The sequence below is a fragment of the Chelonia mydas genome, chromosome 1 (assembly GCF_015237465.2).
Source record: "Chelonia mydas isolate rCheMyd1 chromosome 1, rCheMyd1.pri.v2, whole genome shotgun sequence".
NCBI classification, from domain to species: Eukaryota; Metazoa; Chordata; order Testudines; family Cheloniidae; genus Chelonia; species Chelonia mydas.
Window position 1 is genome coordinate 329,924,763 of NC_057849.1, and position 16,572 is coordinate 329,941,334.

Here is a 16,572-nt window from a genome sequence, read left to right on the forward strand (position 1 = left end):
AGATGCCAAAGAGCTGACTCTGGGAGTGCTGGTTCTGGGGAGGCAGCCGTAGTGGCCTGGAGAATGGTGTTACCACTGCCAGGCCTTTTTCACTGCAGCCTGTGTAGTCCCCACCCAGCAGCCCAAATCTGCCACCATCTCTTCATAACAGTGTGGGGCAGGGCTGGGCTGGCTCAGTCCCAGGAGCAAAGGGCCCAGCCCAGCATGCTAGCACATAGTGGAGGGGCAGTGGGACAGAAAAGCACCAACCCCATCCAGCAGTTCAATTTTGTGGCTCATCCCCCACTCCCGTTGACCCACGTAACTCCAGCTGCTAACCCCAGCCCCCAGATATGTCTACCCCAATCTCCTCCCTCAACCGGGGTCAGATTTTTGTTTTAGTAACTGGTTATATGTCAGAAGACAAACCTGTCTTCCCACAGGTACCCAATTTTCTGCCACACACTTCACAGCATCCTCATTCAGAGAATGATAACTTTACTTTTTGCTCGACATGAAAAAGAACACTTAGACGATACTTCCCTCTGCTGGAGAAAATTGTCCACTGTTGGTTTGTGACATAAGTGATGCTGGTGTTGGTTAAACCAATTAATAGACTTCAGGGATATACAAAGCGGAGATGCCTGAAGATCCCATGTGTCTTCAGCTCCTTATAATAACAGCAACTAATCTATGCTCACATTGCTGTATTACATTGCAGTAACACTGCTTATTTCTAGGGCTGTCAAACGATTAAAAAAATTAATCGTGATTAATCGTAAGATTTTAAAAAATCTTGATTAATCACAGTTTTAATCTCACTGTTAAACAATAATAGAATGCCATTTATTTAAATATTTTGGATGTTTTCTACATTTTCAAATATATTGATTTCAATTATAACACAGAATACAAAGTGTACAGTGCTCACTTTATATTATTTTTATTACAAATATTTGCATTGTAAAAAAGATAAACAAAAGAAACAGTATTTTCCAATTCACCTCACACAAGTACTGTAGTTCCATCTCTTTGTCACAAAAGTGCCACTTATAAATGTAGATTTTTTTTTAACATAACTGCACTCAAAAATGAAACAATGGAAAACTTTAGCGCCTACAAGACCATATTTGTAAGGCAATTTATTACAGTGCTTAAACTACCCTAACAATTAGGAAGTTTCTCCCAATGTCCAACCTAAATCTCCCTTGCTGCAATTTAAGCCCATTACTTCTTGTCCGATCCTCAGAGGTTAATGAGAACAATTTTTCTCCCTCCTCCTTGTACCAACCGTTTATGTATGTAACACCTGTTATCAGGTTCCCCCTCAGTCTTCTCTTCTCCAAACTGAATAAACTCAGTTTTTTTCAATTTTTTCTCATAGGTCATGTTTTCTAGAACTTTAATCGTTGTTGCTTTCCTCTGGACTTTCTCCAATTTGTCCATATCTTTCCTGAAATGTGGTGCCCAGAACTGGACACAATACTCCAGTTGAGGCCATATCAGCATGGAGTAAAGCAGAAAAATTACTTATGTCTTGTTTACAACACTCTTGCTAATACACCCAAGAATTATGTTTACTTTTTTTGCAAGAGTGTTACACTGTTGACTCATATTTAGCTTGTGTTCCACTATGATCCCCAGATCCCTTTCTGCCATACTCCTTTCTAGGCAGTCACTTCCCATTTTGTATGCTTGCAATTGATTGTTCCTTCCAAAGTGGAGTACTTTGCATTTGTCCTTATTGAATTTCATCCTATTTACTTCAGACATGTCTCCAGTTTCTCCAGATCTTTTTGAATTTTTATCCTATCCTCCAAAGCTCTTGCAACCCAGGCTTAAATAGAGTACTTTCCAGAGCCCCCTCCAAAACCACCTCTAACATGCCATAAAAGCTCCAGGGGGGGTTGAAAATATTTACTGGAGCTCCACTCTGGATAGCTCCACCTGAATTTAAGGCCTGCTTGCAACCCCTCCCAGCTTGATATCCTCCACAAACTTTATGAAAGTGTACCCTCTATGTCATTATCTAAATCATTGGTGAAGATATTGAACAGAACCAGAACTAAACCGTGTGGGACTCCACTCGATATGCCCTTCCAGATTGACTGTGAACCACGGATAATTACTCTCTTGGAACGGTTTTCTGATCAGTTATGCACCCACCATATAGTAGCTCCATCTATGTTGTATTTCCCTAGTTTGTTTATCAGAATGTCATGTGAGACAGTATCTAAAGCCTTGCTCAAGTCAAGATATACCACATATATCACTTCCCCCAATCCACAAGACTATATGGACAATAACGGTTTGCAACTTTTTATGGTATGTATTTTACCAGATGGTGAATTAAGGCATTATCAAACACCATCTAACTGTCCATTCTAGCAACCTACTAGAAAGCAATCATGTGGTACTGTATTTTTCATTTGGAAAAACCTACTCTAATCATCCAAAGTCATATTCATAAACACTTATTCAAATACATCAACAGGAGACACATAAAGGCTGACAGCAAGATACCCTTCATGAAGTCAAATTCAATGAGGAAACAAAGTGGGAAGTGATTAGAAACACCATTAACTTAGAGAAAAACAGTTAAAATGTCTTGACAGTGTCCTCCAGCTTTAGTTCCACAAGGCACTAGAGCTTAAAGACACTGAGTTCAAAATAATGCACATGCTGGATAGCTTCAGTTGTTTGATCTAAAGTGAAATTTCTCCCACCTGAATTCTGACTCTTTCTAGGTTGTCACATTACAAAAATTGCATTGGATTTAAACTATGGAATGTTACCAGATGCACTCACTATTGCAGCTGGAAATGTGTCACACAGTGTACAACTGAGCTACTTGGTTCTATGGAAAATCCTTCTAAGCTGTTTTCCATGTTGCACATGACAGTCTGTTGGGTATTAGATGCAGAATCAGGTTCTTCTGCATGACGATTGTGTGCTCTGGTGATCCTTCCACCTACTCGCACCTCTAGGCATTCCTGTGCATTCGCTACTGATTGATTCTCCCTCTTTGTGCCAGGGAACTGCATGAAGATAATATCTTTTTTGTGTTAAAAAGGACAGTCTTTTACCTGTAGCTTTTTCAAAGACAGTACAGAGCAACTTTCACCAAGAGGCCTCTGAGTGTTCGAGCCATTTGTATGTCCTTAGAGTAGGATACAGATAGCTTATGCACCAACCGTATCTCTTGGGTGTGTAGAGGAATTGATTTCAGAACCACAGTAGAACATGAGCACTGTGAACCAAATATTGAAAAGTGCCGAACACCCACAAATTCCATTTTCATTAAAAGGAGTTGTTAATGCTCAATGTAACCAGTCGTTTGGTCAAATATTAAGGTGTGAATCCAGGATTTACAGTCCTGAACACATGAACCTTTCTGCTTGAGCTAAAGGACAAGTCCCCCTATGGCACCTGTAGTGGATTCATTAATCTCATATTTTTTATTTGCCATTAAATGGGGATAAAGATCCGCATTCTCCTCATGCTAGTTGCATCAGCAGGAACTCACAGCATCTCATCGAATATGGCCTTATGTAGAGGAGCATCAGTATATAGAAAAATCTCCTTTGTGTAAGTAGTTTTCCATTCTAAGCACTTCTGTTATGTCAGAAGTAATGTATTTAAAGGCAATTTATCAGGATGGTAAATTGATCTTGTCATTAGATTCACCTTGGGAATTGCGATATTCTGACAGGACTTGGGTTTGAATTTCATGGCCAACTTCATGACATCCATAGCCTTCTGATTCTCCTAACTGCTCCTCTGAAATTTCCAGCCTTTAATTTTCCTTCCCAGCGTCTCTCCAGGCTTTTCCATCACTTCTAGGCCTGCATCCTGCTTTGTTGGCTACTCCATCATTTCACCCACCTTCTTGAATTCAGTCTATCCCAATACTACCTGACTCTTACAACCCTTCCTGCCTTCAGCACCCCTGAATCATAGAAATTAGATTTCAAAGGCCTATTTGATCAGCACCAGCCAATGCAAGATTACTGTCTACAATACATTTTCTTGGGCTATGTCCGAATTTAAATGAGCTCAGTGATTGGGCTTCCATCACTGAAGGTTTGCCACAGTCTAGAACAGATTTCAGCATTCGTCTTTTTTCCTAATATTCATCCTAAGTTTTCCTGTGGTAAGTTTCATCCCATCATTTCCACTTATACACACAGGATCACTTCACACACTATCAATTCCTCCCCTTTCTTGACATTTCTGTCATTTGCCTTCTTCTCCCAGGTTCAACCCAATGCTCTACAACAGTGTTTTTGGCTGCCTTCGGTGCCTTCAATTTTCCCACTCCTTCCCTTTCTTTGCTTTCTCGCATCATTTCTCCTCTGATGATCCACCACCACTCCAGCCCAAAGCTCTTTCGACAGTCTCCATAATGGTGCAGTTTCCAGATGAAGCCAAAAAATTGCTTCACTGACTCGTTTATTTACATAGCACCCCACTTGCTTGCTCTAAAGGTTCACAATCCAGCAGAGAAAAGCAAAGCAATACACTTTCTATCTGGTTAGTGTTTATAGACCATTTGATGTTTCATTACTTTTCAATAGGTAGGCACCAATTCCTCTCCTACCCCACTTGGATTTTGAGGGCTGAATGTCATTAAGGAAAAACATATGATTACTGTATCAACATAAGCCAAAACCATGGTTTTCTTTCTTAACTTCAGCTCAGCAGTTCAGCAAACAGACTGTGTTTGCGAAATAAAACAGCCAATGTGATAAAGACATTGTGAAATCAAACAGCCCTTGATATAGGATTGCTCTGCAGAGGTTTTTAATTATACATTCTTCCCTGGTTAAAAAAAAAATCAGATTCTTTAAAGATTTCCTATACTAAAGATAAAAAGGGTAATATGGAAACCACCACAAATAATGGCAAAAAAAGACAGGAAACCCCATGAGATCAACAGTGTTAAATAGCTGACCAATCCCTTTCTCCTCATATATTCTCCATTATTATTGTACAATTGCCACTTAAATCCATAACATTTTAAAGAGCTAAGGTGGAGCATTGAAATATGATGCCTGACTGCCTCTGTGGTATTGGAGGAGAATCAAATGCTGTATAAGTCGTACAGCAATGTGATATTTCCAGCAAGTTGGTGGATATCATGGAGTATTGTTGTTACAAAAGGAAGTAATTTATTTAACTTTTCTCTTTCTTCCCCCCCCCCCCCCCATAATGTCTGTTTTATTCGTCTCATTACATTTCCATAAATTATACCACCAGAGGAAATGATTAACTGAAGATTGTTTCCTCAAAAACATTATTCCTGGTCATTAACAGCTGCATCAAACTGCAATGCTATATAATCTAAACACATTATTAGTACTTGTAAAAAGCCTCATGTTTTATTACTTTGCTCCAAAGAATTGTGATCATAAAGCCCAGGAGGCATCATTATAGACATTCTAAAACTATACCCCAAATGTTCTCATTGCATACGTTTTGTCATAAAAAATGTTTGTCGTGACCTAGATGTTTTTTCTTGATGTCTAACAACTAGGGTTGTGCAAAATATTCACCGTGAAATTTCTTAACTTCAAATGTTGAGGTTTTTACATTTGGTTCGACTAAAAAAAGATGCAGTGATATTTGTGTAGATAGGAACTTTGGCCAAGATTTTCCAAACTGATATTGATTTAGGGTGCCTACTTGAGACACCCTAAGGGGACTTGATTTTCAGAGTGTAAGTGCTATTTCTTGTAAGTTTTACACCCAGTTCTAATTCAGTCTTAGTTTCTGATTCTCCACTGTCCAGGGAACTTGTATAATCATTTACACCCATGCAAAGTGGGTACAAAATGTTGGCATCCTTATACACCATAGATTATGGTGCAATTCAGTGCTATAGCTCTTAATAAAGACACAACAAGCTTTCTTATTCCTGACACGAGTGTAAATATCTGTGAGAGGTGCTCAGTTGTGGCGAATCAGGTTAACTGTTGCCACCTACACCAATCTACTAATCTGGAATATCTTTCCAAGATGGAGCAATGAAACTATTTACCGAAAGAGCAAATAAATATGACAATTAGGATTTTCTTTGCTGACCATTTTCTTTTGCACTGGCTTTTATTCCTTCTTTTCTTGCCTTATAGATAACCCAAGTGGGCAGAGCCTGGAAGAAAAGATTATTTACGGAGTAGAGAACAGCAGCACTTTCTTGGAGTGCAGTCCAAAATCTCAGCGTGCTCTAGTTTACTGGCAATTCCAGAAGCCAAATGAGGATCGAAAAGAAGAGGTACGTTAGCATGAATTCAAATACATGTGTCACCATGCCCCAATGAGTCACAGCTGCGAATACCAGATTCAGGACAAACTGCTGAGGAATTGGGCAGACTCACCCCCAAACAGGTGGTTATTCTATCATTAGTTTATGCCAAGCCAGTAGCAAAAGTAAATGTCTATCTCACCACACTGGTTAAAAAGAAGTAAAAAATGCAGTCTCCTTAGGCATACCAGACCATGTCTCAACACCCAGACACTGGACTCTGTGATGAGTGGTTTCTGAAAACCAATTTCATCACATAGAGATCAGCCAGGTCAATAACTCAGATCTTACCCAATAATCATGCTATTGCCAATCCTTTAATACCTAATATCTAAAGGTTTATTTATAAGAGAAAAGAAAGAGGAGAGAGTTAAAATGATCAAAGAACTCATACACACACACCACTGCAAAGTTCTTGGATCAGGTTGGCTTGTACAGTCTCTGGTCCTCAGCCATAGTCAATATGTTCCTTTTAGTGTAAATCAATAGTCCAGAGATCGGAACAGGAAAGAGGCAAAATAGAGACGCTTCCAGGGCCTTTATACCTTCTCCCACGTGGAGAGGGTGCTCTCAGTGTTGGTTTGTGGAAAATTACAGGCACAAAATGGAATCCAGGTTCACATGAGCAAGTCACGTGCCCTTATATGGCTTGATGACTCCTAGGACCAGCCATAATATTCTGGCTAAAGCATCCACAGAAAAGCTCACCGAGTGGGGACAAGCTTCTTCTATGGTTCATTGTGAGAGCTAAGTGTTCTTTAATGGGCCATCAACTTGAATGGTCCATTCACAATGTGCTGGCTAGATTGGATGTAAACTACCTTGTGGGTTTCAGAGTAACAGCCGTGTTAGTCTGTATTCGCAAAAAGAAAAGGAGTACTTGTGGCACCTTAGAGACTAACCAGTTTATTTGAGCATGAGCTTTCGTGAGCTACAGCTCACTGCATCCGATGCAGTGAGCTGTAGCTCACGAAAGCTCATGCTCAAATAAATTGGTTAGTCTCTAAGGTGCCACAAGTACTCCTTTACCTTGTGGGTGTTACCCCAAGAGCAAACACTTTTGAAATACAGGTAGATAGTCAATATTCATAGCTTCAGATATGGTGATGTTACATGGATTTAAACAGGATAATCATATTTGATAGATTGTAACTTTTCTATTGATACCTTACATGACATACTTTGTAGAAGAGTTGTTGCAATTGTCAAACAGTGGCAATATTAATGATATAAATGGTCATGTTTCAATCATACAGCATAACAACATGCTATATAGAATCATAGAAATATAGGGCTGGAAGGGACCTTGAGAAGTCATCTAGTCCAGCTCCGTGCACTGAGGCAGGATCAAGTATATCTACACCATCCCTGATAGGTGACTGTCTAACTGGGTCTTAAAAATCTCTGGTGACAGGGACTCCACAACTTTCATTAGAAGCTTATTCCAGTGCTTAACTATCCTTAAAGTTAGAAAGGTTTTTTGTAATAACTAACCTAAATCTCCCTTGCTGCAGTTTAAACTGATTACTTCTTGTGTGCCTTCAGTGAACAACAAGAATAATTGATCACCATCCCCTTTATAACAGCCCTTACCATATTTGAAGAGTGTTATCAGGTTTCCCTTGTCTTCTTTTCTGAAGACTAAACATGCCCAGCTTTTTTAATCCTTTCCTCATAGGCCAGGTTTTCTAAAGTTTTTGTTGCTCCTTGTGGATTCTCTCAACTTGTCCTCATCTTTCTTAAAGTGTAACACCCAGAACTAGACACAGTATTCTAGTTGAGTATTCACCAGTGCCTACTAGAGCAGGCCAGTTATCTACTGTGTCTCAAATATGACACTGTGGTTAATACATCCCAGAATGATATTTGCATTTCTTTTTTGCCACAACTTCACACTTCAGACTCCTTCAGTTTGTGATCCACTGTAACCCTCAGATTCTTTTAATCAGTACTACTGCCTAGCCAGGTAGTCTCCATTTCGTAGTTGTACATTTGATTTTTTCTTGCTAAGTATAGAACTTTGCACTTGTCATTACTGAATTTCATCTTGTTCATTTTAGACCAGTTATCCAATTTGTCACAGTTGTTTTGAATTCCAATTCTGCCTTCCAAAGTGCTGGCAACCCCTCATAGCTTGGTATCATTTGCAAATTTTATAAGCCTACTCTCCACTCCATTATCCATGTCATTAAAGAAAATATTGACTAGTATCAGATCCAGGAGAGACCCTTCTGGGATTCCACCAGATGGGCACTTGCAATTTGACAGTGAACCACTGACAACTAACCTTTGAGTCTGGTCTTTTAAGCAGTTTTTCTACCAACTTTATAGTAATTTTATCTAGACCACATTTCACTACTTTGCTTATGAGAATGTTATGTGGGACTGTGTCAAAAGCCATACTAAAAAAAATCCCACAACAAGATATATCACGTTTATAGATTACCCTCTATCTACTAAGTCAGTAACCCTGTCATAGGAGGAAAACAGGTTGGGTTTGGCATGATTTGTTCTTGACAAATCCATGTCGGCTATTACTTATAACTCTATTATCCTGTAGGTGCTTACAAACTGATTATTTAATCATTTGTTCCAGAATCTTTCAAGGCATTGGAGTTGGGTTGATAATTCCCTGTGTCCCCTTTGTTTCCCTTTTTAAAGCTAGATACTATGTTGCCCTTCTCCAGGCCTCTGAAACCTCACCTGTCCTCCATGAGTTCTTGAAGATAACAATCCACCTGAATTCCAGCCCTTTACCTAAACAAGACAAGCCTTTGTTTTAATTTGCAAATGGAACCTTGCCTCTTTCCCTGTCCGTCAGCCCACTCTAACAAGATATCTCATCTCTTCTATTACCCCAATTACTCCTCATTCCATGAATCCTCAAAAGATTGTTCTGGCTTCTCAACAGGAAACCTTCACAGTCTCTTCCCTCCCGCCAAAGAGCTTGCCCTAAATGACCAAAGTGCCCTCCCAGATCCTTCCTTCTGCAGTCCTCACTGTAGACATGTCTAGCTTGAGATAGGGCTGAACAGACATCCTGGCTTTGAACCCTCCTGAGCTCAGATCAGGAGATGAACTTTGTCTCTTTGTTTCCACTTCAGAGACACCCCTTCTTGAAGGCACCAGTACCTTTCAAGATATTGCAGATTCCTAACACTCACTGCTTGTGCAATCACCACACTGCAGGTTTTTCCAGTCAGATAAGTTCCTGAGAGGGTGAAATCCACCCCTGTGAAGAGGGCAAGCACAAAGCATGTTCACACCTAAACCCCACTTAAACCATCCAGTAAGTCTTCATTGGTACTAAGATGGTGAAGTGGCCTGGTACTTGCTCTCTCCACAGGGGTGAATTTCACCTAGACTTCATTGTGTTCCTCTAAATACAGAGTCCCTAGAGTATCTGACTGGATCAGCATTCAGGCAGCCGAATAGGAACATTATCAGACCTGTTGGATCTTGCGAGGCTCTTCAAAAGTAAGTAAGATGGAGAGTCAGGAAGAGGGACCAGAAGCCTGTTAGTGGACTGAAGGCTAGGAAAGCATAGTGGTTTGTTTGTTTTTTCATTAAGAACCATAGAAGACTTGTACACAATCAGTAGAGTTTAAGAAGATCTGAGATGTGTTACAATTAGTATGCAAAAGAAAAATCAGTGATTGTCCACTGTGATAGTCATCATTATGCAATAAATGTATATTGTGGATGTACAGGCACAGACCTGCTCATGTTCCATCAGCAGAACAACCAAGTAACTAAATGTTACCCAGTCCTGCCATCGTTTTGTGTGCTGAACTGTTATTGAAAGCAATGGGAGTTTTGAGGGAAACTTGGGTCCATAAAAATAAAGAAACAGTGCTAGGTATTATTCTATATTATCACTGTTGTTAAAGGGTTTTTTTTTACCAGAGTGGATAGAACTTTGGAAACTCTTCCAACTGTACTTTAGATCTAATTCCAAAGCTATCTCCTGAAGTTATCTTCCCCTAGCTGCTTCCTTAACTTTTCCAAAATTCCAATTGCCTTCCCAGCTGCTCTCAAACACGTCCATATCTCTTCTGTGCTCAGTTGACTATGCCAACATGTCACCAGGAGGCTGGGTTCAAACTGTTCCCATTCCAACCTTCTCAACATTTGCTGGGCTTCTCTTTGGGTCTCCTACACATAATAGAAATTATTAGACAAAGCTGGTCACTGAATCCAAACTACGTAGCAGTAATTGTGAAGCTTTCTGAATAATAATAAATAAAATTATTATTATTAGTAGTAATAATAAAGAATGCATTACTATTAGTTTGGACCTCCATAACACATACTATCCAAGAATCTCAAACCAGTTGCCTTTATGGAGACCACTACACTGGCACTTTGCTTTTTCACAAACAACCATGGTGATCAATATATCATTTTTCACACCTAAAGAAATGTCCACCAGAGCAAAGAGTTGACTAACCCTTCCTACACAGCACTGAAATTTTTAAAGTGAGTTTTTTCTCCTTCTGAAGTTACCTACATTACATTGTTTCCTATATATAGTACCCCCAGGTGCTCAGGGGGATTAGTAGAAACACAGACATCCTCTTAGCCAGTAAGATCATATCATCACATCATTTTTAAGGGAATAACCTTTACCCTGCTGGCTAGACAGCTCTGCCTGAAACTGGAGAACAAAAATAATGTCTTCCATTGCATTTTTGTGAAGAATGAAAATTATAGGCAACTTAGTACCTGAGTCAAACAAGGAAGCCAAGGACTATGTTTTAAAACTGCATGCTAACTGTCTGGTCACATTAGGAGCTTTATATTGTTTGATTTGCTTTGTTTGCTTAGCTGGTTAAGTATTTCATTCTTTAGAATCCAATTTTAGTGGATGACACAATGGGTGTGATGCACTTTCTCTAACATCTGCATGTGCACACGTACATGTGCCTGCACGCGCACACACACACACACACACACACAGAGTATACCTATCTGAATCACTTACACAAATGTGAGTTTTTGCAAGCCTGCTTATTGCACTTCATAATTTTAGGCTTAATATATAGTCCTTTCCTCATACCTTCCTCTCTTCTAGCAGCATGCTTCCCTCTGCCTGAGGGCTTTGTACTGGGGAGCACCAGGGTGGGGGTTAAAGGGTCAGATTTCACCTTCCCAACCTTGAGGAATGGCATAGAGCAGGGATCATGGCGCACCTGGTCCATGGTGGCTGGTATCATCCAGGGTGGGTCTGTTGATTCTGCACAGTTTGCGTCTCCCATAGCCTGCTCACAAACCCCACTAACAGAGGTTCCACTGCGCACAGAGCCCCACAGCACACAGGATTGTGGAATAAACTCTCGTCCTCCCAGGCTTCCTGAGTGTTTCCATGTCTATATGGAACCTTTCACAGCTACAGAGGGACCAGGTGCTCTTTCCCCTTAATATGCTTTTTTATGCCAAGTTTTCCTGCAACATGCCAGGGAACTAGGGATGGTTAGGGAAAAGTTATGAACATTTATAAGAGATAATTGTTGAAATGTTTCCTTTTCTCCAACACAGATAAAAGTGGATGATCATTTCATCAGGACAGAACAGGGCCTTCTGCTACGGACCCTTCAGCGGAAAGACTCCGGCATTTACTTTTGTCATGCCGTGGAGCATGGCTTCATGCAAACGCTGCTCAAAGTGACTCTGGAAGTAATTGATACTGAACACCTGGAAGAGCTGCTTCATAAAGAAGATGATGGTGATGGCTCCAAGGCCAAAGAGATTTCCAACAGTATGACCCCTAGTCAGAAAGTCTGGTATAGAGACTTCATGCAGTTAATCAACCACCCCAACCTCAATACAATGGATGAGTTCTGCGAACAGGTTTGGAAAAGGGATCGCAAACAACGTCGGCAAAGACCTGCCAACGCACAGGTGAATACTAATAAGTGGAAGCACCTACAAGAAAATAAGAAAGGTAGGAACAGGAGGACCCACGAATTTGAGAGGGCACCACGAAGTGTCTGAGCTGCATTACCTCTAGGAACCTCATCCAAGTAAAAACTTGTATAGACAGATAACTGGAAAAAAATGCAATATACATGAACTTTTTCATGGCATTATGTGGATGTTTACAAAGGTGGGAAGTTCAAACAATTTCCACCAGGTTTAAATAAAATCAATTTCTAACTTTCCTAGCAGAGCTTCCCCCACCAATCCCCAGACAGAGTTTCAAGGATGAAAACTCACCCTGGACCCAGCTTATTGCCCAATGAGTTCTGCAAAGAGTTCATCAGAAAGGTTTTGCTTTCTCCTTTGCTCAAGATAGAAAAGTGTCATGTTTCATGCTGCCATTTAAAAGGAAAGTAAAACAAAACCCACCTTTCATCAGCTGCGCTACCTTTCCTGAACTTAACTGAAAAAACTGCATGGACTAGCTAAGCTGATCAACATCCCGACATTTAGATGGATGCAAGGTTTTTTTATTTTATGGCCTACCAGGTCTCTTGCTTATATGTACTGGAAAGATAAAAACAATACTGAATGAGATGGTCTGTGGAAATCTGAACAGCATGAACCAGCCAGCATCCAGAGGGAAAAAAAAGAAAAAAGAGTGGAGTACACTGGCCTACTACTGATGACTTCTTTCATCTTTGATTTAAAGATGTATTTTATTAAAACTATAATTTAAGTGTACCATGATGAATATGCAGTAAACGTTAGCTCTTTTCTAAAATAGAATAGGCTTTTTGTCTTAGAAATATTGTACTTTCTAATTATTGGTTTAAAGGGAAAAAGAAAACAACTTCCAATTACAAGCTGCTTTACTCTCTGGTTTGGAAATTCTTTCACGGCAGTAAGTAACACTGCAGCTCTACCCTCACATTCTATATGAAAGTAACTTCTACGCTATTCAACATGAAAGTCTCTGTTTAGCATGGAAGTTTTTGGATTCCCCTTCTTCCTCCCCCCCCACCCCGCCCCAATATAGCACATGAAAAAATTCAGCTTGTATAATATCTTGATACGAATAGATTGAACCAATGAAGAGAAAATCATCTAAATACTGTAGCTCATACACAGCCATTAATCCATGAGCAAAACTCCTGTTCAGTTCAGAAGGAGCTTCACTCACAACTCTGTGGTAGGAATCAATTTTGGACAATATCCTAGGCCCTTGTGGTCTCCCTGCATGGGGCCCTCGGGGTCAATTTCACCTGTGGGTTGAGTCCCCTGCTGTTGTAAATTGGCATATTGAAGTATATGAAGTTACAGCAGTGGGGAATTTGGACCAGTACATATTCTGTGTGCAATGGGGCTGCAGGATAAAAGCAGGTACAGTGCAATTGTACTATAAAAATCTCCATTTTAAGGATCTATGGATAATGGTTTTGGTCGACCCCAGTACAGATATGTCCCAGTTTTGTTGAAGTCCATTTTCAGCTATCCTGTCTCCTATATCTCACCTCACTTTGGTCTGTAAACTCCTCTTGACCTATGCATAACTTCTATTCATGTTGGTGAGAAGCAGATTACTAGAGCCCATGTGATATCCTTGGTTTGCTATAACAGCTTTATAAAAGGGTGCCCCTTGTTTGGAGGTTAATAACCAGCCTCTTTCACTGTTATTCACTGCAACTTCTTGCAGTTATGATTCGCAATATTATCTGCATTCACACATGCAGTGCAACACAACCTGCCGTGGCACAGCCACTCTCACAACGTGATCCAAGTCCCTTTACCACTCAATAAAAAAACAAAACAAAACAAAAAACCCACAACTCTTCTTCCTCATTAGTGAAGTATAGTTTCTAACATCTATAGCAATGAGGTTTTCATTAAGGGCCCAATCCTACAAGCCCTCTGTGTGGAACTTGAATCAGTTTCAGAGATGTTGGGAACATGGAGGGCTCACAGGATCTAAATGCACTAAAACATCCAAACTTGCTACCATTTAATTTAGTGGCAAAACTCCGTTACATGATGCAGGATCAGGTTATAAATCCCAAATTTAGCAAAGAACTGAAGTGTTTAACTTGAAAGCATGCACTTAAGTCCTTCTCTTTTCAGCATAGCACTGAAGTATATGCTTAACTTGACTTCTGTGGGACTTACGCATGCTTAAAAGTAAGCAACCTGTGCAAATGCTGTGCTGAATATGATGAACTTAAGTACATGTTTGAGCATGTGCTCAAAAGCTCTCTTGTATCAGGACCCTACATGAGCATTAATTTCTCAGCTCAAGTGTTTGAAATTCATCACAGCCTATCAGCTGCAGTATTTTGTTGTACTTATAGCTCATTGTTCAGCCTATTAAGGCTACTTTGTATCACCAAGTCATTAAAATCATTTAAAATGTTTTCCCCTTTAGCAAAGAGGACTTCCAAAGCCCACTGAAATCAGAGGAAAGACTCAGACTTCAATGGGCCCCAAATTATCCAATCTGCTGCTTTGTATGTTTAATGGTTACTGTCACTTATTATTTCCCCCTCAACTTTGTTCCCTTTTACAACAGCCTATTGAAAAGAAGATTAATTAGAGATTACATCTGAAAACTGGCATTCCTTCACAGAAAAAAAAAAATCTCTGTAAAACATAATTCATTCTGTAAGAGTGAAATTACAGCAGCCATGCGGTTTTGCCATTTGATAAATGTTTAACTGTACAAATAAAAGGGTCACCCCCTGCAGATTTCAACTTACATGTACAGTCCTTCTTGACATAATCAATCCTGCTGAAGTCTGTGCATCTACTCACATAAGGAAAGGCTGAAAGGATCAGACCCAAAGATGAAACAGTTGATTTTCAGGTTGATGTTAACCAGAGTACACTCAAGCAGGAATTGGTCTGAGTTACAACAGCATCTGATACTATTTGAAATGAACTGATTTTAAAGACCATAGACTGTGACAAATTTGTGCATAGAAGGATGACCTACAATTTCAGTATAGCTCACATATCCTGTTTGTATTTTTTCTTAATATGTCATAATGTTGCAAATAAAAGGAAACCATCCCTTTAAATCACCAACAAAAAAATCTCTAAACCTCCAGTTCCAAGCTTTAGGTGAATCAAGTAGAAGGTTATATGTAAGATGGAGAGAAATAAAGGATTTTGTTTATAACCAGGAAACGCTATTGAAATTTGTTTAAAGATAGAAATTTGCAAAACTTTTATCATCTTACTAAACTACTCTTGGCATTTGCATGGACCGCTGAAGATAGGAGTTGTTCAATAGCTCATAATGACTGTCTGGTTATGTTAAACTACAGTATCAAGCTAAGAAACTGCATATTTGCAGAACAGAGTTAACCGTTGATGGCCCAAACGAAGTCACTGTGTAAAAAAGAATTAAAATGCATGTGAATGCGCATTTACGGATCCTTTTTTATGTATTATTTAGTGAATATCAATGGTATGTGTTTAATAGTTCAGTTTTTGCTACCTACACATTAGCCAAAAGAGATGTAAATATTTTTGACTAGGGTAAGGAGGTACAGTATAAAGTACTGCTATCTAGAGGTACTCCATTTCAATGTGTTCAACACAAGACTAAAATGCAAGGTTTTGTCACACAGTTTATAGGGTGGTTTATTTGCTATTTCGGTGCCAAGGTGATGTGCCACTTTGTAAGCACATTCCTCACTGGGTAGTAAATAATTCTACTTCCTTATTTATCACTGCAATTCAGACGGGAACTAGAAAACTGGAGAGAAAAATGTAATGAAACTGCTGCTGTAAATTATTTCTTTTAGCATGTATTCAGTTGTTAAATAAACATTTCTTCAAAAGAGTTGACATTGGCTGTCTTAACTGCTTACATGTTATGTTCCTTGTAAATTTCATGGAGCTATGGAGTGAATTACTGCCAGCAGAATGCTATCATTTTACATTAACTCTGTTTTCCAGGCTAGAACCATTGTTTGTTTTTAAGGTGTATATTGATTCTGCATAAAGGTCTAGTGATGATGAACCAAGAGCCAAGATCTCTTAGCCTCATTCTGACTCCCTCTGCTGGCTTAGAGAAGTTTTGCAGTAGGTCCTAGAGGTTCTAACCAGGATCGCATCCCCATTGTACTCAACACTGCACAAATGTAGTAAGAGACCTAGACTATTCTGAAGAGTTTACAGTCTGAAGCCTGGTCTACACTACACAATTCGGTCAGTTTAACTACACTGGTCAGAGGTGTGAGAAATCCCCAGAGTGATGTAGTTAAGCCCATCTAAGTCCCCATGCAAATGGTGTTAGATTGATGGAAGAATTCTTCCGTCGACCTTGCTACTACCTCTCGGGGATGTGGATTACCTATGGTGACGGGAGA

The 16,572-nt window shown here is 39.7% G+C and overlaps 1 protein-coding gene across 2 annotated transcripts in view; it reads left to right on the plus strand.

The window, feature by feature from the left end:
- SEMA3A (semaphorin 3A) overlaps window positions 1-16,043 on the plus strand; it is a 591,215-nt gene extending 575,172 nt beyond the window's left edge. For both annotated transcript variants that reach the window (XM_043552476.1, XM_027823329.3), the window contains 2 exons: window positions 6,111-6,253; window positions 11,822-16,043. In XM_043552476.1, coding sequence (XP_043408411.1) covers window positions 6,111-6,253; window positions 11,822-12,277 — 599 coding nt within the window. In that variant the 3' untranslated portion in view covers window positions 12,278-16,043. The remainder of the gene's footprint in view (window positions 1-6,110; window positions 6,254-11,821) is intronic.
- The last annotated feature ends 529 nt before the right edge of the window (window positions 16,044-16,572 follow it).